General features: G+C 46.8%; 1 protein-coding gene across 2 annotated transcripts in view; it reads right to left on the minus strand.

Moving 5' to 3' along the window:
- Window positions 1-1,329: 1,329 nt before the first annotated feature.
- The window catches only part of macrod2 (mono-ADP ribosylhydrolase 2), a 1,000,902-nt gene continuing 975,245 nt past the window's right edge, over window positions 1,330-26,986 (minus strand). For both annotated transcript variants that reach the window (XM_066680090.1, XM_066680089.1), the window contains 3 exons: window positions 14,190-14,255; window positions 3,358-3,435; window positions 1,330-1,511 (listed from right to left, as the gene is read on the minus strand). In XM_066680090.1, the coding sequence (XP_066536187.1) occupies window positions 1,474-1,511; window positions 3,358-3,435; window positions 14,190-14,255 (182 nt within the window). In that variant the 3' untranslated portion in view covers window positions 1,330-1,473. The remainder of the gene's footprint in view (window positions 1,512-3,357; window positions 3,436-14,189; window positions 14,256-26,986) is intronic.

The raw sequence follows: 26,986 nt of genomic DNA on the forward strand, positions 1-26,986 counted from the left end.
TTTGAAGACCTATACGTACGTAAATGAATAAGTCTGTCGTAAACATTGTAATGTCACTGCCCACATATTTCTATGCCCCTTTGCATGGGCGTGGATGTTAAGAAATAAATCCATTAGAGGGCAGTAGAGAGTCTATTGTTCCTAATGACGACAACAAATATGGTGCAGGAGGAGCTGATAATATAATGTTATTTTTCTGCAAAAAAAGACAAAAGAAGCAGTAGAGTAAACAGAGGGGGTCTGTGAGGACGTTAAATACTTTGCCGCATGTGGACGGAGAATTCTTTATCTTATGTTACCAGAGGTCATTGTTCAATTAAACTATGGGCTACACTGCCACCTCCATGGTTTACAGTGGTACTCCTCCGTTCTGTATCAGTCAGCTTTCAGAGGAAGTGCACAAATACAGACAGAAGGATCTGTGCGTATCTGCATTTAAGGTTGAGCATAAATGAGCCTTAAGGGACATGATTAGGGTTCAATTCAAGTTTAGGGACTGGGTTATGGTCACAGTAAAAGTGTTGGGGTTGGGCTTAGGGTTAGATTAAAGTTTAGGGCTAAGGCTGATACTTCAAGGGGGATTCACATCAGAAATGATCCTCTATATACGCCCAAAAACTAAGCTTTGTTTGGCAACACTACAACTCAGGGGAAGGGTATCTGAAGGCCAGGCTGCATAAAATATATTAACATCTAGTCATTTGATAACATTAATGGCACTATGAAACTGTTGCCATGACGACTAATGATGTTGATAAGAGTATGGTTTGGTTATGTCAGTGTAATGTAGTAGGGCCTAAGTAGAGCATTTCAAATCTCTTGTAAAATATAACATGCCTCTTTTTTTTACCCAAATAAATAATGTGTTTACATGCTTTTTCTGACCATCTGTATTAGTTTTATATCCTGATGTAAACACGAATGTGGATCCTGACGTGTCTCATTAGTGTGGATCAAAGACACTGTAATCAACATTTTGCATTAATGTGCAAGCGCTATGCTTTAAACTCATACCCACAGCTTCAATCACAGAGAAACACACATAGATTTATGGACTTTATGGCCCTTGCTTAATTAACTCCATTAAAACCAGCTTAAACATGTTCAAATCCAGCACCAGAGTGCCCCGAGGATCAGCAAAGACCAAGAAGCAAATCAGAGAGGTAACACTACACCACACCCTCCCCGAGATCCACACACCCTTGTGATTCGGATATGTTCACACACACTTCTCTGGTTTTTCTGCTTTTCGTTAAAGGTTGCTCCAAACAAAAGGAAAGGGAAAAAAAGCAAGGAATACAATGTGAATGAGGAGAAGGAGGAGGAGGAGGACGGCGGACAGATGAGCGTCCTCTTTTCTCTGTGTTGTTGTTTTTTGGGGGGTTAGACACCACCGTGTGGGAAACTGGAGTGGTGTGACGTTGGCCTTCACACAGTTTGCCGGTGTGTGCACCTACGAGGCTGATTGTCGTCTCACTCCTTACGCAGCTCGTTTTTGTCAGAGAGACCGTCTGAAACACAAAACAAAATGTGATTGGTCAACTCCATCCCTCACCATCCCTCTTTCCCTCGCCATTCCTCCATCCCTTGCTATCCCTCCATCCCTCGCCATCCCTCTATCCCTCGCCATTCCTCCATCCCTTGATATCCCTCCATCCCTCGCCATTCCTTTATCCCTCGCCACCCCTCTATCCCTTGCCATCCCTCTATCCCTCTCCATTCCTCCATCCCTCGCCATCCTTCTATCCCTCACCATTCCTCCATCCCTCACCATCCCTCTATCCCTCACCATTCCTCCATCCCTCGCCATTCCTCTATTCCTCACTATTCCTCCATCCTCACCATCCTCCATCCCTCACCATCCATACATCATCACCATCCCTCCATCCCTCTATCCCTCACCATCCCTACATCCTCACCATCCCTCTATCCCTTGCCATTCCTCAATCCCTTGCCATCCCTCGCCATTCCTCTATCCCTTGCCATCCCTCTGTCCCTCGCCATCCCTCTGTCCCTCTCCATTCCTCCATCCCTCGCCATTCTTCTATCCCTCACCATTCCTCCATCCCTTGCCATTCCTCTATTCTTCGCCATTCCTCCATCCTCACCATCCTCCATCCCTCACCATCCTTACATCATCACCATCTCCCATCCCTCTATCCCTCACCATCCCTACATCTCTCGCTATCCCTCTATTCCTTGCCATTCCTCCATCCCTCAGCATCCCCCCATCCTCACCATCCCTTGCCATCACTACATCCTCACCATCCCTCCATCCCTTTATCCTTCACCATCCCTCCATCCCTTTATCCTTCACCATCCCTCCGTCCCTCACCATCCCTTATTCCTAACCATTCCTCCATCACTCGCCATCCCTTGCATCCATCTATTCCTTGCCATTCATCCATCCCTCACCATCCCTCTATTCCTCACCATTCCTCCATCCTCACCATCCTCCATCCCTCACCATCCCTACATCCTCACCATCCCTCTATCCCTGACCATCCCTCCATCCTCACCATCCCTCCATCCCTCTATCCCTGACCATCCCTCACCATCTCTACATCCTCACCATCCCTCTATCCCTCATCATCTTTCCATCCCTCACCATCCCTACATCCTCACATCCCGCTATCCCTCACATCTTTACATTCTCACCAACCCTCCATCCCTCTATCCCTCGCCATTCCTCCATTCCGCGCCATCTCCCCATACTCAACATCCCTCACAATCCTTCCAATTCTCGCCATCCCTCTATTCCTTGCCATTCCTCCATCCCTCCATCCTCACCATCCTCCATCCTTTGCCATCCCTATATCCTCATCATACCTCCACCCTCACCATCCTCCATCCCCACCATCCCTCTATCCCTCACCATCCCTCAGCATCCCTCCATCCCTCTATCCCTCACCATACCTCCATCTTCACCATCCCTCTATCCCTCGCATCCCTCAGCTTGCTCTGAACCATGAGAGAACAGCAACTAATCAAGAACCTGCTTCCAGAACCAGGACCTGATTTACCCCGTGGAGGAGTGAAAAAGACTGGTAGAGTAGGTACCATGCAGTGGAAAAGCACCATTAGTGAGACTGTAGTGAAACAGCGCCCCAGTTAATGGGAACTTGGGGTGAATGATTGTGAAATAAGTTCAAATCAAGAGGCAAAACTTATAAAAGTTAGAAGTTTCTTGAACACTTTTTTTAGTAAAATGAACTGATTGTTGTCATAAGGTCGTACTGCTCTTAAACCCATAAGAATGAGCTGTGTGAAAGGTTTTAGTCTGAGAGGAAATACCCTGCCGCTGCCTGGGACCCGCACTGTAAACATGCTTCTGTGTTATATGTTTATTATATTCACCTTTGGACTGACTGCTGTCTGTCTGAGGAGCTGGGTTTGATTCTGGAGGAATCCCATCCGGACTCTGCACTTCCACCGCTGAGAAAGAGAGAAAGGAACACAAGGAAGAAGAAGAAGAAGAAGAAAAAAAGCACAAGTAAATACAAATACAAATATTAAAAAAGCTAAGAATTAAAGAAGCTAACAATGTAGTAATATCAGAAAAAAGAAACAAAAGAGAAAAAAGAAGATAAATAAAAAGAACAAAATAAGAAAATCATACAGATGATAAAAAAGACAAAAAAGTTGAGGAAAGAGAAAAAAGTGAAGAAATTAAAGATGAGAGAGTGACGAGAACAAGAAAAATTGTGGAAAATTTTTGAGGAAAGAGAAGAAAAAGAATAGAAGAGAGTAGTGGAGTAGTAGAGGAAAGTAGAAGGGAGGAGTTAAGTGCTGTGTGGCTGGAGCTGAATTAGTGGATGATGAAAGAAAACCAGACACTGAAGATGCTGTGGGCTTTGCCTGGAGCAAAAAAACCTCACAGAGAACAGCGTCCCTCAGTCTGATCTAACTCGGATTTACACAGAAATACAGAGCTGCGAATACAAGGCCACATCTGCACAGCTACACAGAGCAGAGAGCCACAGAATAAACACGAAAACACAAAATTAATAAACAACACTAACACTTTCATTATACAATGTACCATAAAATGCTTCTTCTATGTTTACACACACACACACACGTACACTAGTGACAGGCAGACATACCCAGTGACCGGGGAGCAGTCAGTGCTCAAGGGCACATCATCTGTGGATGTTGAGGGAGGAGACAGCATTGTTCATTTACTCCCCGTGCACCCAAATGTCCTTCTCAAAGTGGGAATTGAACCACCGACCTTCCTGTCCCAAGTACACTCCCCTAACCATTAGGCCACAGCTTTAAGCTCAACTTACATCACACATTGTCACCTGTGAACAGTTTCACACAATCACTCCACCCACCAACACATGGGTGTTTGGACTGTGAGAGGAAACCCACACAGATACAGAGAGAACACACCACACTCCTCAGAGACAGTGACCGGAGGCAAGGTTCAAAGACACAGACCCAAAATCTGACATTCAGTGCCCCATGCTGCACGTTTATGAAATCAAGTCAACTTAAAAATCTGCTGTGTTCCTATATTTAATGGATAAACTAAGCTTTTCCACTACGTGGGACCTACCAGGTTCTTGTTTAGTGGCTGTTCTCTCGTGGTTCAGAGCGAGTCGAGTAGGGACTAAACCGTGGCGTGTAAACCTTGCAGAGCACTGATTGTCCAGAGAGAGTCATCACTCTACGCCACACAACGCAGACGACCAGCACCAACTCTCCATCTGTAAAATCTCCAGCTGCAGCAGAGAACATGTTTGTTTTTATCCGACTCACGACGGCAGCTCGTAAAATTACGCCATGGTCTTTTGAAGAGGTTCAAACTCTCTTTGGATCGGTGGCCGATGAAAGAATCCAGCGAGAGCTGGACACTGCAACAAGGAAGGAACATACTCTACTGATCTGGTTGTGTTGTGTCGTCACAGGTACGTCACTTCCGGCTGACTGCTCGCGTGCTCGATTTGAAATTGTTTGCTGTTTGTCGCTGTTTATTTAGTCCTTTAGACATTTATTTACAATCTCTATTACATATTTTTTTGGCATTGCTTATTCTAGTGTGCTGTCTTCATCGTTCCTGAGCCACACTGAGCTCAGTGCGGAGCTCGAGCAGCTGGGGCACCAGATTCAGCGTCTCCTGGAGAAGCAGACGGAGCTTCAGTGGGAGAAGACGAGACTCGAGGCAGCCCACGACGCCTCCTACGTGGCCGTCGCCTGTCCGGCTCCTCTGCCGCGGCGGTTCACAGGGGTACCTATCTACACGCCTGCACCGGGATGGGAGAGCCAGCATGGGCGTGGGAAGCCGAGGCCGTCCCCCCCTCCACCGCAGCCAATCTTCACTTCTGCCAACCGGTTTGAGGTGCTCAGCTCCTGGCACAGAAGACTAAACAGGACGGTGTTCTTATTATTGGAGATTCAATAGTCAGACATTTAAAAGTGCTGGGCATAAAGAGTAACGCAACTGTGTCTTGTCTCCCAGGTGCACGTGTCCTGGACGTTGCCAGGTGGCTTCCCTCAGCGCTTTGGCAGCATGAGGACTTCGGAACCCTCATTTTCCATGTGGGAACGAATGACATCTCCGCCCGCCGCAGCGAGGTCCTGAAGGAGCACTACCGTTCGCTTCTGGATACCGCTCGGAAGAAGACGAATGCTAGGATCATCGTCTCTGGCAAGTTAAAGTTTAAAGTTTCTAATGTTCCACCTGACCATCTCTCTGCTGTTAGTATGATGAGTAGCATGTCCATATCATCCACTCTGATTAACACTAATACATTTTTCAGAATTGAGACTGTGTCTGTTCCCTGCAAAGCTTGTTATCACAGACGCCAAAAATCAGTTTTAACAGCCTAATTAGAATTAACACCAAGGCACTGCAGAGAACGCAATATTTCAGCACTTCCAGCATTAAATTAGGGCTTTTAAATATACAATCTCTAGCATCTAAAGCACTCACTGTTTATGATATTATTACTGATAACAAACTCTGTGCATTATGTCTCTGCGAAACATGGGCTAAACCCAATGAATACATTGCCTTGAACGAGTCCACTCCCCCTGGCTTCAGCTATTACAGTTGCCCACGAACATCTGGTCGTGGTGGTGGTGGTGTAGCCACAATTTATGACCCTACCATTGACACAACACAAAAATCTGGTTATGACACTAAATCCTTTGAAGTACTTACTCTTAAAGTCACTGCATCAAAAAGGAGGCACTCTCTTTTTATGCTGATCACAATCTATTGTCCTCCTGGCCCATACACAGAATTTCTTTGTGAATTTGCTGATTTTCTCTCAAGTGTAGTTATCATTTTAGAAAAGGCCTTAATTGTTTATGGTTGGTGATTTCAATATTCACTTTGAGAAGGATCATGATCCACTTAAAATTGCATTTGAATCAATTTTGGATGCGCTAGGGTTCACTCAGAATATTACTGGGCCCACTCATCAATGCAAACACACATTGGACCTAGTGTTAACATGGGGCATTGAGATAAAGAATCTTTCCAATCTCTCGCTACATGAGACTATCTCTGATCACCATCTAATCATATATGAAATTGCATTAAACTATGATATCTGTCCACAGCCACGCTATATTAGAAAGAGCACTATAACATCTTCAACACTTAGTGATTTTATCAATAACCTTCCAGACCTTACCACCATTTATTTTCCAACTCACCCAAATGACCTTGAGCTCATTACAAACAACCTACAACACTTATTGTGTACAAACCTAGATAGTGTTGCACCAGTCAAGACCAAACAATTTAGAGAGAAAAGGCTTGCTCCATGGTACAGTGAAAAAAACTGGCTGCTCATAACTATGAATGTAAATGGAGACAAACAAAACTAGAATGTTTCCGAATTGCACGGCAGCACAGCCTCACAGACTACAAACATGCCTTATCTAAAGCCAAATCACAGTACATCTCTTCCCTTATAGAAAACAACAAAGCAGCCCCACATTCCTTTTTAGCACTGTATCAAATCTAATTGGCAACAAAAAGGAAATCAACCCCATTGTCCCCTCTGATTTCTGTAGTAATGACTTTGTGAGGTTTTTTAATGATAAAATTGATTGTATTCGCCTCAAAATCCAAAATCAATCCAAAGTCACATCGGCTCTTGTAGATGAACCCCCCGCCAGCTCTGATGTGCACTTAGACTACTTCAATACTGTCGATGAAAAGTTTAATTAGCTCATCTAAATCTACTTCATGCTTACTGGATCAAGTCTTACCTAAAGTCATTAGACCATTGCTCGCAATAATAAACTCATCCCTCAACATTGGATATGTACCAAAACCTCTGAAACTAGCGGTAATCAAACCAATTATTAAAAAACCCAATCTTGACCCTCTTGTGCTCGCAAACTACAGGCCAATATCAAACCTCCCTTTTATTGCTAAGATTCTAGAAAAAGTCGTGTCACAGCAGTTGTGCTCTTATCTACAAAACAATGACATTCATTATTCATTATATATAGTATATATCAGCCAAACCTAATGATGTTGCTTGTCTACGTAAAATAACAGAATGTCTAACTGAAATTAAAGACTGGATGATGCAACATTTTCTCATGTTAAATTCTGATAAAACTGAGGTCTTGTTACTAGGTAAAGATACTCAGATACATTCACTCAGAAATGCTGCTAATTATCTTGATAATTCAACAGTAAGACACAATACCATCATTAAAAACTTAGGAGAAGCCTTTGATTCGACTCTCACATTTGATACCCACATATCCAATGACCCACAGTCAAAACTGCCTCCTTACACCTATGCAATATTGCTAAAATTTGGCATATTTTATCCTTAAAAGATGCAGAGAAACTAGTGCATGCTTTTATAACTTCACGTCTAGACTACTGCAATGCGCTCCTGGCAGGGAGCTCGTGCAAAGTGTTACACAAGCTTCAGTTCAAAATGCAGCAGCCAGGGTGCTCACTAGAGCTAGAAAATTCGACCATATCACCCCAGTTCTCTCGTCCCTACACTGGCTAACCGTAACATTTCACATTGACTATAAAATACTCCTCTTAGCTTATAAATCTCTACATGGTTTAGACCCGCAGTATCTTACTGAACTTCTTAGATTAGATTAGATTCAATTTATTGTCACCTACAAAGTTACACAAGTACAACATTGCAGCGAAAAGATTGTTTCGTCTGTCCACTCGCCCAACAGGGGTTAGGTCTGCGCAACAGACGCGAGGGCAGCAGATGCCCATCTTACAGTTAGAAAAACAGCAGGATTACAACAGGGAAGTGGTGGTAAAAAAAAAGAAGGTCCCAGACTGTGCCTTGAGAAGGGGGGATGGTGTCAATAGCGTTAAGAGACCAGCTGATCAATTCCATTTCTGATTTGTAATTCGAAGAGCGCCGTTAGAGAGACCCGGGGTAGACAAGACAAGACCAGAGAAGCGAGCGCGAGAGAGAAGGAGTGGAGAGGGAGAAAATGCGACCGCCTCCCACGAGAGCAAGAGAGAAGACCTAGGGTTCTCATACCTTATCGCCCGTCACGTACACTTCGTTCACAGGACGCCCATCTACTCTTAGTTCCTCACATTAAGAAAAAGACTGCAGGAGGAAGAACGTTTTCTCACAAAGCTCCTCAACTCTGGAATACCCTCCGGTTACTGTTCGGGGCTCAGACACACTCTCAATCTTTAAATTAAGATTAAAAACCTACCTTTTCAAACAAGCTTTTGGTAAATCACTCACTTTCAGGGTACTCCTTCTCTATTAGTGTTCGAGCTGGTTTTCATATTATCACTGTTCTGTATTAACCCGGTCATATGACCATAGCCACAGCTCTTTTAATTAGCTCTCTGGTAACCGCCAACACGCTGTCTGTCGCTGGGTTCTCTTGCCTGACCTGTGAAGCTTTTCTCGCAGGACAATTTTGCCCGTTCTTTACCATGAACCTGGTAAACTCTGTATTTTTATTTGTTCCCTTTGTCTGGTTTTCTTTCTCCTGTCTCTCTCATGCTCTGAGATGTCCTGCTGCTCTCCAGGTGTTGCCCTGATCCAGCCCCTGACCCTGTGTGTCCAGTACAAGATCCTGGCCTTGTCTTATCTACACTATCACGCTTGGCCATGCTGTTTTATCTCAGATTAACTCTGCACCTACTTTTACCTCCCACAGAATTACTGACCACCTCCTCCTTCCTCAGACTCATACATCACTAATGTACTACATTTACATTACTATAACCCCTTCATCTGTCATCATTTTTCTTTTACTTCTGTTCTGTTCTCTGTTGTGTCTCCGGTGTCGACCCGAGGAGGATGGGTTCCCCGTATGAGTCTTGGTTCCTTCCAAGGTTTCTTCCTCGTGTGCTGAGGGAGTTTTTTCTTGCCACTGTTGCCCCTGGCTCGCTCATAGGAGGCTTGGACCCGGATCTCTGTAAAACTGCTTTGTGACGACTTTTTGTTGTGAAAAGAGTCATATAAATATAATTTGATTGGTTGATTGATTGATTGTCTGAACTGATGATGGAGCTGTGTTCAGTCCCAAACAACAACAACAACAACAACAACAACACGCCAATACACCATGAGTAAACACCGCTTAACGTTACCGCCGCCGTTGTTGTGGTTTCAAAAGCCCACTGTTCCCCTTAGAGACGGGGTTAGAGACGACACCAGATACATTTTAGGGGGGAGCTGTGGGAGTGGAAAACCAACCAGGGACCAATCAGAGAGTAGAGTCCAGTAGAGTAGGTGCCTTGCAGTGGAAAAGCACCATAATATGTGAGGGTTCCACCACAGAAACAGAGATATGAGAACAACTCGACTCCTGCAGTTCATGAGCTGATCAATATTAGAAGTGTAAGTTTTTGAGGTCAAGGCCAAAACCAGCACACTGTCAATAATTATCCTCCCCAGTGTTATACAGAATCCTGTGTTTCTCCTTGAAATTTCCTCACAGTGGAAGAGAGATGTCTGGGTTGTGTGATATGTGTCTCACTGTGGGGCTGAGGGATTAAATGGTTTGATTGAAACAGCGTTATTAACAACAACATTTAATATAATTTATATGGGGACATTTAGCTTTTATATGTAACACATCGTGGAAAAATCTGTGGTTAAGGGCATGTGTATATAATACGAGATCTGGAGCCGACCAATCCACATACTTTGAAACGATAGCACCCAGTCACTTGTTGAAATCCTGTAACTGTCACTGCTGGGCTGAGAACAGTCCACCGACCAAAAACATCCAGCCGACAGCGTCCTGTGTCACTGATGAAGGACTAGAGGACGAGCGACACACACTGTGCAGCGACAGATGAGCTACTGTCTCTGACTTTACATCTACAAGGTGGACCAACGAGGGAGGAGTGTCTCACAGAGTGGACAGAGAATGGACACAGGGTTTAAAAACTCCAGCAGCACTGCTGTGTCTGATCCACTCTACACCAGCACAACACACACTAACACACCACCACCACGTCAGTGTCACTGCAGCGATGAGAATGATCCACCACCACATCACACCTGCTCTGTGGGGGTCCTGAGCGCTGAGGAACAGGGGGAAAGAGGGGTAATAAAGTTTTTCTGGGTGGATTTACAGCAGAGACCTTAGTTTAGTTACAGAACAGAAATCACTGATGCAGTGGAAACAGAGGGAAAACAGATCTAGTTTTAACCAAAGAATCTTGAGCTGAAACGCCCAGGCTGCTGAAGGGTCAAATATATTCAAGAAAATTCATTTTACTAATTCCCTGTGCCTCAGTATAATCAGTTTTAAAGCGCATCGCTGCTCGTTGTTGCACTTTGGTGTTAAAACGTTTGTCTTAAAGCAGTGAAAAAAACAACAGAAACCATATATTATGTACTGTACAGAATCGCTAAGGGGAAGGGTGAGAGAGAAATGATCTACAGCCTCTTAAGCTCCCTGTTGATTGCTGCTGCATTTATTTGAACGCCAACAAATAAGAGTCAAAGATGCAGAAGAGTTTCATTGTCCTAGGATCGGTTAAACTCTCATAGAACATTAACTGTGTTTATTATGTGCAATAAAGCAACCGCTAAAATGAAGCAGATCATTTCTGTGGAGCCACTGAGGTCTTTCTCAGAAAAACGGCCATATGCTACACACACACACACACACACACACACGCACACACACACAAACAGAGAGAGAGAGAGAGAGCAAGCCTTTAGCGGACAACACTCCTCTGCCTCATTTTCTCTGTGTGCCGTGGTGGAATAAGCCATGAATTATTTTCTGTATTTCTAATTTTGTGCTAAAAGCCTGCAGCAGTGTTTTGTCTTTGTCCTTGGTAGCAATGCTTCTCTGAGAAAGGACACTGTAAAACCACCCTCTAGAAAAAGACCACACTTTGTTTTTTACACATTGTTTACAGTTATTCATTAATGGTTATTAATTAGGTTGTAAATGCATTAAAAGTAATCAATAATCAGACAGAAAGGGTTAACAGTGATCTGTTGTTTGCCAAATAGTGAACCCACATCTATCTACAGTTAAACCTCAGATCTCGCCGAATACTGACCTCACTGTGTCTCCTCCATCAGTCGACATTAACCCTGTCAGCTCCAGATCAGATTTTTAATAGGTTTAACCCTTTATTTAATGTGTGGTTGATGGAAATGTGTCGTACTTTAACATGTGAAATGACTAAAGTCTCAGTTTGTTCTTTATCTCAATGTTTTCAGTACGTTTTGACACTTTAAGCATTAGACTATGTTTCTCTTTTTATCTCTGTGTTGCAAATGATTATTTATGGCTTTAAAAGTGTTTACAGTCTAACATCTGATAACCATGCAATAAACAAGCTTTTAATTAATTTAAATTTCTTTAAATTAAATTTCTTAAAATTTCTAAGTATAGTCCTGTTTTACAGTGAAAAAATAGCACCTACATTTTTAGAAAAGCATTCAGTGCTACACACAGATAAGGTGAGTGTGTGAGTGACTGGGTGAGTGTGTGAGTGACTGGGTGAGCGTGTGAGTGACTGGGTGTGTGTGAGTGACTGGGTGAGTGTGTGAGAGACTGGGTGAGTGTGTGAGTGACTGGGTGTGTGTGAGTGACTGGGTGAGTGTGTGAGTGACTGGGTGTGTGTGTGTGACTGGGTGTGTGTGTGAGTGACTGGGTGAGTGTGTGAGTGACTGGGTGTGTGTGAGTGACTGGGTGTGTGTGAGTGACTGGGTGAGTGTGTGAGTGACTGGGTGTGTGTGAGTGACTGGGTGAGTGTGTGAGTGACTGGGTGAGTGTGTGAGTGACTGGGTGAGTGTGTGAGTGACTGGGTGTGTGTGAGTGACTGGGTGTGTGTGAGTGACTGGGTGAGTGTGTTAGTGACTGGGTGTGTGTGTGTGACTGGGTGTGTGTGTGAGTGACTGGGTGAGTGTATGAGTGACTGTGTTAGTGACTGTGTGTGTGTGAGTGACTGTGTGAGTGACTGGATGAGTGTGTGAGTGACTGTGTGAGTGATTGGGTGTGTGTGAGTGACTGTGTGATGACTGGATGAGTGTGTGAGTGACTGTGTTAGTGACTGTGTGTGTGTGAGTGACTGGGTGTGTGTGAGTGACCGGATGAGTGTGTGAGTGACAGGATGAGTGTGTGAGTGACTGTGTGAGTTACTGTGTGAGTGATTGGGTGAGTGTTTGAGTGACTTTGTGAGTGACTGGGTGAGTGTGTGAGTGACTGGGTGTGTGTGAGTGACTGTGTGAGTTACTGTGTGAGTGATTGGGTGAGTGTTTGAGTGACTTTGTGAGTGACTGGGTGAGTGTGTGAAACTGTCCACAGGTGTGTGTGTGTGTGTGTGTGTGTGTGTGAATAAATGACAGGGTGAGTGTGTAAACAGTGTCCAGTGTCCTGCGGCTGTGGAGGTGAAGCTGCAGTTGTTTTATTTCAGATGCTTAGTTTTTAAAGCTTTCCTGTGGTCGCCGCTGTTTCAGGACAGATTTGTGTTCTGCTTCACATCAGCAAATGTCCCACTTTCTGATCATGTGCGGACCCTCGCTGCAGGCGAGCAGCTTTTATTCACACACGAGTGACACAGCGTCACTGCTTTTATTCTCACAGAGAGATGAAAGAGGAACAGTCCATCACATGGAAAAAGAAACGACCAAAGGATATTTCTGTTCAGGACAAAGACATGCTCCAAAATCTATTTACAATGAATTTTACTGACAATTATGGACCATTTTTCTTTACTTGTATGTATATATTATATATGTATATTGAAGGTACATCCAACACACACACACACACACACACACACTCACACACACACACACACACACACACACACACACACACACACACACACACACACACAAACAATCTTCTACCTGTGAATTGTGGAAACATTACTCTTTCACAAATGAACTCCTGAGAATCTCTAGAGAAACTCCGGAGTATCGGGTCTGGAACTGTCCCAGAGCGGTCATTCACACATGCAGCGCACAGCAGTAGATTTTCTGTGTGAGACATGCTCTCGCAGATGACACACATGGGGGCGGAGCCTATGCAGAGTGTGCAGGAGAAACCCCAGAACATTTCCTGCTCCTGTCTCACATGCGCTGACTCAGACTTCACCTGGGCGTGAGGAGGATAAAGTCCAGGTAAAGTCAGGGACGAGTCCGCGGGTTGTGTTCATACTCCGGAACATTTCTGGATTACCGAGCAGGTGTCAAACGGACAACAGAATTCCATTCATTATGTGGAGCACACTAATGCTAGAGATATACCTGCTGTTACTACGCTCTGATGAATATATGATCCTGAGTCGGTGTAGTGTATCAGATATGCACAGAACATTAACTTTACGCGCACAAGGTGCAGTTCACTTGTAAATGTAGGGAACATGCAGGCGATCAGCAGCATCACAACGGCAGACATTTTGTGACCACCACCTGTAAGATGTGACTTTCTTTGGTCTGCCCTCTAGTGGGAGGTTCCGGATACAAGCGTAGCACATAGGTAAACACATGTGAACAGTTACATTAACAAAGCAGACATTTGTCTCAGTTAATGCACAGCCAAACAACAAGAATCTTTATTTTTGCCCAAAACCTTACCTTTGAACCTTAATTTTAACCCTAATCTTAGCCATGTCCCTGATCCTAACCCAGCCTTAAAACATGTCTTCACATTAAAATGTACCCACAAGGAAGACAAGTCCCCACAATGTCATATATTCCACACACACATTCTCTCACCTTTAGCATTGCTGACTTCATGTTCATTGGCCACAGTGGGTGTGTTTTTGTCCACTTCTGGAACCTCTGTAAAACAGAACAACATCAGACAAAACTTTACACTGATTTCCTTGTGTCAGCGCACCATTGTCCATTTCTATCCGCTCCACTGACCACACAAGAGCACTCTGCACAACACAGACTCTAGTTCATCTGTTGCTCTGCATACCCTGTTAGTCCCATTTCCCTCTGATCTTCATTGGTCAGGACCCCACCACTGCTGCACTGCTCTTTCCTGATGAGCCTCCTCGCCTTTGCTCTGGTCTCGAGTTCTCTCCACTGGAGTCTGTCTGGGCTGCTCTGATCATTTCTTGACCTCTCTCCTGGTATGTTTCTCACTGTACAGTCCAGAGCTGCTCAAGGCTGTGTTTTTGTGCAGAATCTTAATGTCATCCTCTTTCCTCATTATGAGGCTCACTTTGGCCTGTTGACTGAAAAAACCCAAAGCAGTACATTCCCAACAGCCTGTTTAACCAGGGGGAAGGAGTTTCTGGGGATGAACACCCTCGCCAAATGAAAACAGCATCATGAACCAAGAAGCAAGGTTTCGGTGATAAGGTCTGGGTTCAGATGAGAACCAAGTTGTTAAGACACGGACATGGCTTTTATTTGGAAAAACAGAAACACCAAGAACACCATGCCCGTGGTTAAACATGGTGAGGGCCACGAGGGCCGACGACGCAGGAAGCCTGGTCTGTTAGCCACATTAGCATGATCGCATTAGCATAGCATTTTGAAGAACTTAGCCATAATTCAACTTGCTCACTGCAGGCATCAGTATGAGATCTAATTCATGGCAGAAAAAGACTGTCTGAACTTTATTGAGGGTGGACCATTTCAACCAATAATTCCATTTCCACTAAAGGATGGTCGAAAGTTTAGGGAAGAATGGTTTAAATTTACACCTGGCTCAAATACAGCTCACAGCTGACGGGGCTTTTCATTTTGGCTGTCCTTGTTTTTCCTGTCATCTTTTTATATATAGACTACTTTATTTTAATGGTGTTGTCTGAGATGTCTTGCCCACAAGTTTCAAATGTTGCCCACGTTATTAATATATTATTTTAAAATACTGTTTATTTGATTGGTTCATATAATAACCAGTGTTTGTGTTTAATCGTGCTTACACACTCTCTCTCACACACTCCCATTTTCACTCTGTCATTTACCTCCTCTAATAAGCAGCACTGATCAAAAAGCAATGAAGTGTGGTCCAGAAAAAAAGAGGGAGAGAAAGAGAGATAGAGACAGAGAGAGAGAGAGAGAGAGAGAGAGAGAGAGAGAGAGAGAGAGACAGAGGGAGAGAGAGAGACTTTTTTTGACTTTTAGGGTCCTTTATTATCAACAGTTGGACTCAATATTCGTCCAAGTTCAATTTTGAAACATAAAAACTACTTGTAAACAACACTCACACTATAAAACCTGGGTATATATAAAAAAGTGCATTTAAATGAAAACTGGATTAAAAATTAGTTCACCATCACATACAGAACACACCCCTCCCCCACAGCACCACACCTCCTCAAACACCTCCAGAGTTTTCATGCACTTATAAAAATTAAAATCAATAAAAATCCTTGATCTCACCAGTCTGATAAAAACCCTTATGACCTCACTGTCAGTGTCCTGTTCCACCTTGTTTTTTCGACTGATGTAAATGGCCAGTTTCGCTTGACCAAGGATAAAATTCAACAATTGGCACTTGGCCCTCTCCTTCTTGTTGTATTTAAAACCCAGGATAAAAGTGTGCACGGTAAAAATCTCATTAAAAGCCATAAAAACTGTCTGTAAAAAATCAAAAAGGGGACGTAGCCTAAAACATCTCATAAAAGCGTGAAAGACAGTTTCCCTCTGTGTGCAAAAAGGCCAAACTGGTGCAACCTCAGGGTTTAAAACAGAGATAAAAGAGTTGACAGGTAAAATCCCATGTAAAACCCTCCACTGGAGGTCAGCAGCTCTTTTTGTTAACGGTGGCTTGTACAACGCTCTCCACTCAGGCTTTACATTATCACCCAGAGATAGAACCTCCCTCCACGGCGTGTCCACCCTCCCATTCAGTCTCTTTTTGTTTAGCGCTTTCACGCATGCTCTGTACAGCAGCTTCCCGGATGCACTGTCCAACTTCATACAGGACTCCCCCTTACACTCCAGCAGGGGCCCCTCGCAGTCCTCCAGGTCAGGGGCCAGGATGAGAGCAGGAAAGGGGTCGTCCTCTGCAGGCCTAGTCACCCCTGCACCGTAGTCTATCAACATCCTAAGTTCCTCAGGGGTCAACGCTGTCCTCCACTTGCACAGAGACCGAGATACCACGCGCAGAGACCTCAGGCCTAACCGTGCAGTCAGTCTCTCTGTACCGGAAAGATCAGGTCCCGCAGTGTCCACCAGTTGACGCAGTGTGGTGACCCCCGAAGAAACCAAGACTCTGGTCAGTGCAGGAGTCGACAGGCCTGAAATGTCCATCCGGGCGCCGTGAAGCAGAGGTTCCTCCAGCAGCCAGTGCAGCGTTGTACTCTCTGGTCCTTTGACTTTAAAAAAACTCCATATTTTAAAAAGCCCACGATAAAATGCAGGTAAACCAGCAGTGTCCAGTAACTTTGGGTTCATTAAAAACAGGGTCCTGTCCATCCCCAGGCCTCCCACTGTGTGCAGGATCCTGCAGGCTACCTCCCTCCAAACCAGTTCCTTAGGGCCAGTAAACAGTCTTTGTGCAAACTGGAGGCGGAAGGCAGCCACCCTGCTGGCTAAATGAATGAGCCCCTGCCCTCCCTCATCCTTGGGAAGATGAAGAACTCCCTGAGGAACCCAGTGAAGTCGATCCCAAAAAAAATCCACCAGCATAGCTTGAAGATTGGCCAGCAGGCCTGGTGGGGGATCGACACACGCCAGTTTGTGCCATAGGGAGGACGCAGCCAGGTTGTTGATAATGAGAACTCTACCTCGGTATGACATTTGAGGGACCAGCCACATCCATCTGTTGAGCCTCCCCTTCACCTTTTCCAGCACACCATCCCAGTTCCTTTCTTCAATAACACTGTCCCCCAAATGCACACCGAGGTATTTAAACCCGCCCGTCCCCCAGGCCAGTCCATCAGGGAGTCTGGGTTCTTCACCTTCCCAGTCCCCGAGTAAAACTGCTTCGCTCTTTGCCCAGTTTACCTTTGCAGAGGATAAAATGTTAAAATCATGTAAAACATCAACTAAAACATTTACATCATCTTGAGCACTGATAAGAACAACAAGGTCGTCTGCATAAGCAGAGACATGTAATGGGGCAGTACAATCTGGAACATAAAAACCCTCCAGTCCCTCCCTCAGCTTACAGAGCAGGGGCTCAATGGAGAGTGAGTACAACATACCCGACAGTGAACAGCCCTGTCGGATCCCTCTAAAAACTTTAAAAGGAGCACATAAACCACCGTTAACTTTCAGCACACTCTCAATGTCACCGTACAGAACCTTGATCATGGCAATAAAACCAGGGTTGAACCCAAAGCTCTCCAGAACCTTCCAGAGATACCCGTGTTCAACCCGGTCAAAAGCCTTTTCCTGGTCTAGAAATATGAGACCAGTCTTTAACTCCAATAGCCTGGAGACGTCCAAAACATCACGAATTAAAAAAACGTTGTCAAAGACAGACCTACCGGGTACACAGTACGACTGGTCAAAGTGAACCACCTGCTCCATCACCTTCGCCAGTCTCGAGGCCAATGCTTTCGAGAGCAGTTTACAATCGGCGCACAGCAGAGACACGGGGCGCCAGTTCTTCAGTTCGGACAGGTCCCCCTTTTTCGGCAGCAGCGTCAGCACCGCCCTCCTGCAACTCAAAGGAAGCTTTCCATCACGTATGCTGCACCCGAGGACCTCCAGCACATCCTGGCCGATGACCGACCAGAAAGTCTTGTAGAACTCTACTGGTAGGCCATCAATGCCAGGAGCGCGACCATTCTCCATACCATTGAGGGCCTCATGCAGCTCTTCCAATGAGAGTTCAGCATCCAGCTGCGCCGCTGCCGATTGCGACAGTCTGGTCATATTCCTGAGGAACCTGTCCTCCACCTCCTGCGTCGCCGTGCGCTCGCTCTCATACAGCTTTGAGAAAAAAGCTGACTGTTCGCTTGCGAATGTCAGCAGGATCATTAAGGAGATCCCCTGATTCTGATCGCACAGCGTGCATGTACCGCTTCTGTCCATTTCTACGCTCAAGACTAAAGAAGAACTTAGAAGGAGCATCCAGTTCATTCACGCACTGAAAGCGTGAGCGGACCAGCGCCCCCTGTGCTGTTATACCCAGTAAATCAGCCAGAGCAGCCTTCTTTTTGTTGAGAGCTCTAATATGCCCTAAATCTCCTGTGGTCTCCGCAAGACCCTGGAGCCCCACTATTCCAATCTCCAGAGCTTTAAGTGACCTAGTAATGTCCCTCGTGACATTGAGAGTGTACTGTTGACAGAATAATTTAACATTAGCTTTGGCTACGTCCCACCATTGCTGAACAGAGGTAAAATCATTTCTCTTTGCTCTAAAAACACCCCAGAAAAAGGTAAAAGACTCTTTAAAATTGGCATCTTCTAAAAGCGTGGTATTAAAATGCCAGTACGCACTCCGCGGCTTCACCTTTGTTTTTAAGATAGTTCCCTGGACCATAGAGTGGTCAGAGATTCCTACCGGGGCAATAAAACACTGTGTAAAAAGAGATCGTTGGTGTCTAAAACAATAAAAGCGGTCCAGTCTGGCCAGCGAGAGCATGTTATCTTTACTGTGGGCCCATGTGTACTGTCTTTGTTCATCATGGAAACTTCTCCAGACATCACATAACTCATGGGCCTCCAGCATCTCGCAAAGACGCTTCCGTGAAGCCGCGTGAGGTTCGCCATGATTCCGGTCTATTTTGTGTGCTGTACAGTTAAAATCTCCACCCAAGACTAAAAACTCTGTGGAGTCACAACTTTTTAAAAGAGAGCTCAGTGCGTCTAAAAACAGTAACCTCTCAGCTCCTAATGTTGGAGCATAGACGCAGATAAAAACAAAAGTGTCTTCTTCAAAGACAGCCCTCACTTTTAAAAGTCGTCCCTTTAAAACTTCCTCCACTGTATAAGAGACCGGAATAAAAGACTGTGAGAAAAGGAGTGCCACCCCACCGCTAAGGGATGAGTTGTGGCTTAGAACAGCGAGTCCACTCCACTCCTTCGCCCACTCAGCAGCATTTTCCACATCACTGTGGGTTTCCTGCACAAAGACAACATCAATACGTTTGTGCTTAACCAGCTCATAAAACTTTGCCCTTTTCTCACAGTCCCTTGCCCCATTAATATTTAAGGTGGCGATTTGAAAACCTTCCATTAAAAAAGGTAAAAAAAAAAGAGGGGACAAAAAACAATCAGAGATAAAAGTCCGTTCAGGAGTCGTCTTCACACTGCACTTTGTTCAGTTTGGTCAGTAACTTTTTTAGTCTAAACGTCTCCTGCTCCGTAAAAACCCCCTCCCTCCGCAAGTGTTTGACGTCCCGTATAAACTGTACACTGTCTGGGAAGTGTTCCTCCACCCTCACACCCTTCTGTCCTTTAGTAACCCGTAAAAACTTTCTAATTTCTTCAACAGTGTACAGTTGAGGCCTGTTCTCTTCCTGAGAGCACACAGACCATCCCGAGTCAGAGAGAGAGCCCTCACTGTCCGAGTCTCTGTCGTCCACTGCCGTCACATCTTGTTTGGCCTGTTTTTTTCCCTTTCCCTGGCCCCTCTTCTTCCTCTTATGAGGAATTTTAAAAACGGACTCAACCTCCATCAGGTTTACTCCTCCAGCCTCTTGTTCTGCTTCTCGGGCTGGAGCCAGTTCAGAACAGCTGTGCTGCACCCCTCCGTCCCTCTCCTCCACGTAAACACCACCAGAGCCCCCCCCACAAGGCCCCGCCGAAGAGGGCCCCACCTCGGCCGACACAGCCTCGGCAGCCACCCTAACAGCAGGCCCCACCGAAGATGACCCTACCACAGCCGACGCGGCCCCAGCAGCCACCCCAGCAGCAGGCCCCGCCGAAGAGGGCTCCACCGCGTCCGACGCGGCCCCGGCAGTCACCCCAACCGCAGGCCCCGCCGAAGAGGTCTCCACCGCGGCCACCGCGGCCCCGGGAGACACCCCATCAGCAGGCCCCGCCGAAGAGGGCTCCACCACGGCCGACGCGGCCCCAGCTTCCACCCCAACAGCAGGCTCCGCCGAAGAGGGCCCCACCACGGCCGACCCGACCCCGGCAGCCACCCCCACAGAGGGCTCCGCCAAAGATGGCTCCACCACGGCCCCGGCAGCCACCCCAACAGAGGGCCCTACTGAAGAGGGCTCCACCACCGCCAGCGCGGCCCCAGCAGCCACCCCAGCAACGTCGGACCCTACGGAAGAGGTCTCCACCACGGCCAACGGGGCCCCGGCAGCCCCCCCAACAGCAGGCCCCGCTGATGAGTGCTCAACCACAACAGCGGACCCCACCGAAGAGGGCTCCACCACGGCCAACGCAGCCCCGGCAGCCCCCCTAACAGAGGTCCCCGCCGAAGAGCGCTTCGCTGCGGCCAACGCGGCCCCGGCAGCCACCCCAACAGAGGGCCCCCCTGAAAAAGGCTCCACCGTGGCCAGCACGTCCCCGGCAGCCACCCCAACAGCGGACCCCCCCGGTGGTGACATTTTACTGTTCGGGGTCCGTGCAGCCGGCCAAGCAGCAGTCGCAGGGGGGACGACCACCGCAGGCACAGCCACTACAGGCCCCGACCGCTCAGTACCCCCTGTCCCCTCAGTACCTGTATTAACTCGTCCAGGGCAGTCACGAATAAGATGTCCGACCTGTTTACACCCAAAACACTTCATACTATTTTCAGTCGAAGCAAAAACTGTATAAACATAACCATCCACTTTAAACTTCAGGACTAAGTCCAAACTTTCAGCTCCTCCATTCAACACCATGAAAACAGATCTTCTGAAAGACACCAAGTGTTTAAGTAAGGGCGACTTACAAGTTATGAGGATCTTCTTGATCGGGGAGACGAGCTTCCCAAAGCGGGAAAGCTCCTGAGCGATGTGTTCATCTTTAATGAAGGGAGGGACGTTGGACAAAATAATCCTTTTGGACGGGGTACTCAGGGGCAGCACAGGCGTGAACTGGTCATTAATAACTAACCCTTTTTCCACCAAAACAGCCGCGAAATGCTCATTAACCAAAAACAAAACAAACGCGTTGCTCATTTTCGAGATGGAAACCATGTTCTCGTGGCCGACGACATCTACCGCCGCCGTACCACACTCTTCCATACTCGCCCGGCACTCCACCTTCACCGCGTGCCGGCGGGTCAGACTCTCACACAACAGGGTGTGGGAGGACGCCATGCTTCCGCCAAACGCCGACAGCAGACTCCCCCACAGGCCCTAGCTCCACAAACACACTACCAAACACACCTCACACACGCACACTCACACAAACTTCAGAAAAATCTGAAATAAACGCACACGCACAAAAAAAATTGGCAAAAAAACGCCAACCGCTCTCAATCACAACGCTCCGCTCACTCCAACACTCACGCTCGCGCATGCGCACAGAGAGAGAGAGAGAGAGAGAGAGAGAGAGAGAGAGAGAGAGAGAGAGAGAGAGAGAGAGAGAGACAGAGGGAGAGAGAGAGAGAGACAGAGAGACACAGAGAGAGAGAGACAGAGAGACAGAGAGAGAGAGAGAGAGAGACAGAGAGAGAGAGAGAGAGAGAGAGAGAGAGAGAGAGAGAGAGAGAGAGAGACAGAGACATGGACAGAGAGAGAGAGAGACAGAGAGAGAGAGAGAGAGAGAGAGAGAGAGAGACAGAGGGAGAGAGAGAGAGAGAGAGAGAGAGAGAGAGAGAGGTAAAATCCAGCACAGCAAGCCAGGAATCTGAATGGATGCAGTCGCCTCGCTCCCTGCTGCTGCGCCGAGGTGTAGCTCAATAGCGGGAAATTGGAGTCTCTCTAATTTGGCTTTTGCACAGAGAAAAAAATACGAGGCCTGCCGCTTGGAGAGAGGCATGAGTCGAACACAGAGGAACCTGAGCATGAGACTATCACAGGCCTTCAGCGGTAACTGCACCCAGACGCCCTGTTCGGATCTGACGAGTGTGTCACGGGGACGTTTGTAATGGAGCAGTTTACACTCCTGACTCCTGTGATGAGAACAAACAGCATTTAAGCCATTTCAGTACGAACCACTGTTTATTGTTTTGTACTTTAGACAATTCCAGACATTTTGTATAATCTCACTTCCTCAGAGGAAAGGAAAATCAAACGTAATGTCTCCTTAATGTCTCAGTACCTTCTCCTACACAACAGTGAGATTACAGGGAAAGAAAAACAACACTGTAGTGTAAGTCTCCCGTTGCTCAAATGTGCCTCCGGAGATAAAGACCTCAGTGTGTCTCCTGGTGTCTCCTGTGGAGATCTCAATAAAGTATTTTATAAAAATAAATGAGGGCCCAGCACATGTCTCTGAGCTCCTGAGCCCACTTGAGAGGAAGTGCGTACTGTAATAGACACTAACGAATGAACTGGATTAGGAACAGCCACCTTATATCTCCACTCAGTGTCTCTTCTCTCAGCTCCACTGACCACACAGGAGCACTCTGTAGATCTACACTTAAACACTGTAGTCCATCTGTTGTTCTGCATACTTTCCCCCTGTTCCTCAGCGCTCAGGACCCCCACAGAGCAGGTGTGATGTGGTGGTGGATCATTCTCAGCGCTGCAGTGACACTGACGTGGTGGTGGTGTGTTAGTGTGTGTTGTGCTGGTGTAGAGTGGATCAGACACAGCAGTGCTGCTGGAGTTTTTAAACTCTGTGTCCACTCTCTGTCCACTCTGTGAGACACTCCTCCCTCGTTGGTCCACCTTGTAGATGTAGAGTCAGAGACAGTAGCTTTAACAGAAGAAAGTGGTTGTAGTGCAGACAGATGTGAAATGTGAGGGCAGTAGATTGAAGAAGAAGAACAATCAGATTCGTATTTGAATGAGATTTTCTGGATAGTAATAAAAACTGCTGTCTTCCTTAAATGTTGACTTTAAGTCTCAAGGATATATTCATGACCCGACAAAGACGCTAAGCCTGTTTCCCTCTTTTCTGTCACCTGTTCTTTGCTCTTCACTCTTCCACCGCAAGCTGTGTGGGACAGATTGCACAGTCTGCAGGTAAAGTACAATAACCTCTGCGAAGGGACGAGTGGTAAAAAGATGAAAGAGTTACCACGGAAATGAAACAGAGCGAGAGAATAAAAGTCAAAGAGTCGAGCGAAGGCAACAGAAAAGATGCAAAAAAGGTCGAGCTGTGGCGTGACCTACATACCTCCCGAACCCGGCTGTCAGGAGGCTAGGCTCTCTCCACTCTCTGTGAATTACTTAGCATAATCGCAGGGCTGCGTTTGTGGCTGAACCCGGTGAAAGCTTCCAGACGTTCGAGCCACAGACTGTCTGAGAGAACGCATGTTTTAAGAGGAGAATGGCACAGTGAAAAATAAAAGAGGAAACCTTTAGAGCTGGAAGTTTGAGAACGAAAAGCACATTCTGTTAATGAAACTGCCAGAAGTCCCAATCAGAGACGGTCCCCTCGGTGTTCAAGAGTCCTCCGATGTTGCTCATGATGCAGGCAGCACATCCCTAAGGTTTCAAGAAGCAAGCATATATTTCATTGTAAGTGAGAGTTTTAAATCATGAAGATATTCATTGTTCAGAGGCTGTTCACATCCAACTGTGAATCTGGAGACCACCAACCCACACACTGTGAAACAACACTCCAGTCAGTTTCCTGTGTTCTGAGTGAGAGAAAAGGGATAAAACGAGTCGTTCTGATTCTGCTCCGCTTCTGACGTCAGGTGCAGAGACTTTAGAATGGCCCCGCCCCCTCGTCTGAGTCTGTCCAGTCACAGCGCTGGACCCGTGTTTATGTGAGAGCACAAAGAAGAGGTTAAACTCAGCAAAACAGACACAACGAGCGCGGAGAAATAAGAGCACTGAGTAAAAACGGAGAAGAAAGAGAACAGAGTGAAAACGGCGAAAAACCAGAGCTTCTGCTCCTCGCTCCTCACTGCTGTGCGCTCGGGGTCGAGGTGAACATCGAGCGGCTCATTATCATTTAAGATGCCCTTCTTCCTGTAATGGTCTCTATTCCCCATAGAAAAGCATTGCCAGGATGCTCTGGAGCAGCTGCAGATGAGCCTAAGGGCATCATGTGCATGAGTTAGAGGGGTATGAAGGCCCCTAGCTTATGGGACGAATTGGAGTGGTGTCTGATCAGAACTGATCCTCCTTTAGCACCTGAACCCTTATTGACATTGGAGCCCCACTTTGCTCCCACCCTGGGGTCTTAAGATCCCACAGCTACAAACAAACAGGCCCTTCATTTCATGAGCTTCCTCCAGGTCCCTGAGCCATTAGCTGTGCTTTGTACAAACTGCCACACACTTTTTCATCTCCATGCACTTGTTGTAACCCTGGAACCAGATGGCATCCATGTTCCCTTTTCACCCCGCTTTAAGGGCTTTTTGTTTTGCTCACAATATTCAGACCACCCCAGCTCCACGGAAAGACCTCGCTGCCTTTCACTCTCGCCAAGAGCTCTTTGGGAATGGCTCGGTTCACAATGCCAACGCTGCCATGCGCATCTTGTAAGGTTAGGTAAATGCTCTCATCATGCAGGGCTGCTCTTTAGCTCTGTGGCTCGCCCCTGGCCTCTCCCTCACTCTTTATCTCCCCCTCTGCCTCCTCCTTTCTCTTCCCTCCGCCGCCTCCGGTGACAAAAGGCGGCCTGCGATCAAGAGCCACTTGGCTTTTCACTGGAGGAAGGTTCAGGGGAAGCATCTGCGGTATTCTGCTTCTCAGCTCAGTAGGTTTTAATTGGCTTCAATTGTCCAGAGCTTTTTCATCTCACAGCTGTGAAAAAAAGAGAAGAGGAGAGGAGGGGAAAAAGAAAAACAACAAAACGATGGAGTGCCTCGTCTCAGAGTTTCAGGGGCTTGGGTCAGTGGCACTGTCTCCACTCCAGGTCCTAGGCCCCTCGAATATTTACACTTGGTAATAAGCACTTTGCTCTTCACATTTACCCACTTCATTAACTCCAGTGGCCCGGGCTCTTCAGGAAAGGCCGCTGGAAGCATCTCCTCTGAATGCCTGAATACCAGGAGGTCTGGGAAATGTATGTTTGAAGAAGGCGCTCAGTTAGAACCTCGTATACAACTCAGATGTTTGCTTTTGGGTTTAGTGTTATGACCCTTGTTAACCTCCATCTACAATCAGCACTCTGAAACCTCTCTTCACTTCACATGATGCAACCTCAGGACACTCCCACGGGCCGCTGTGGCCAGAGAAGGGCACAGACACGGAGAGTAAAGACAGGTTTATAACAGGGATCACACAGGGATCATATTTTTATTCTGTCAAAAATGCCAAGGGTTCGCTGGACTCCTGCTCGTACAAGGGTCTTCTGAAATGAAGGGCAATGACCAGGAGTTTGTCTCTGTTAAATGTTAGAGCATTTCTGTGAGAATTTGATGACATTCAGCTTCGTAAATATTAAGAAGGTTGCTGTTTGGAGCTTCATCGCTCTAGAGAACAGTTCCATTGCTCCACAGACCCGTGCTGCGGCTTTTATATCTCACTAACTCACACTTGGCATTGAGTATGGTGACCTCAGGCTCATGTGCATCTGCTCCAGAGAGTTACTACACATCAAGCTTTAATACAAATATATATATTAAAGGGCGGCACAGTGGAGCAGCAGGTAGTGTCTGTCACACATGCAGGGTCCTGGAGATTGTGGGTTCCTGCTCCGGGTGACTGTCTGTGAAGGGTGTGAGGTGTTCTCTCTGTGTCTGCGTGGGTTTCCTCTGATTGAATGTCTGTGAGGAGTGTGGTGTGTTCTCTCTGTGTCTGCATGGGTTTCCTCCAAGTGACTGTCTGTGAGGAGTGTGGTGTGTTCTCCCTGTGTCTGCGTGGGTTTCCTCCGGGTGACTGTCTGTGAGGAGTGTGGTGTGTTCTCCCTGTGTCTGCGTGGGTTTCCTCCAGGTGACTGTCTGTGAGGAGTGTGGTGTGTTCTCCCTGTGTCTGCGTGGGTCTCCTCCATGTGACTGTCTGTGAGGAGTGTGGTGTGTTCTCTCTGTGTCTGCGTGGGTTTCCTCCGGGTGACTGTCTGTGAGGAGTGTGCTGTGTTCTCCGTGTCCGCATGGGTTTCCTCCGGCTGACTGTCTGTGAGGAGTGTGGTGTGTTCTCTCTGTGTCTGCGTGGGTTTCCTCCGGGTGACTGTCTGTGAGGAGTGTGGTGTGTTCTCCCTGTGTCTGCGTGGGTCTCCTCCATGTGACTGTCTGTGAGGAGTGTGGTCTGTTCTCCCTGTGTCTGCGTGGGTCTCCTCCGGGTGACTGTCTGTGAGGGGTGTGAGGTGTTCTCTCTGTGTCTGCGTGGGTTTCCTCCGGGTGACTGTCTGTGAGGAGTGTGCTGTGTTCTCCCTGTGTCCGCATGGGTTTCCTCCGGGTGACTGTCTGTGAGGAGTGTGGTGTGTTCTCCCTGTAACTGTGTGGGTTTCCTCCAGGTGACTGTCTGTGAGGAGTGTGGTGTGTTCGCCCTGTGTCTGCGTGGGTTTCCTCCGGGTGACTGTACTACACTGAGATATAATAATAAAGTGAAAGGATGGCCAGTTTGTCACGGCTATCACACACTACAAATGATCTCCCTTCCACAAATACAAGGAAGTACAAGCATTTTGACTTTGTTGTTGTGATTCCA

Source organism: Hoplias malabaricus, chromosome 8, assembly GCF_029633855.1.
Source record: "Hoplias malabaricus isolate fHopMal1 chromosome 8, fHopMal1.hap1, whole genome shotgun sequence".
NCBI classification, from domain to species: domain Eukaryota; kingdom Metazoa; phylum Chordata; class Actinopteri; order Characiformes; family Erythrinidae; genus Hoplias; species Hoplias malabaricus.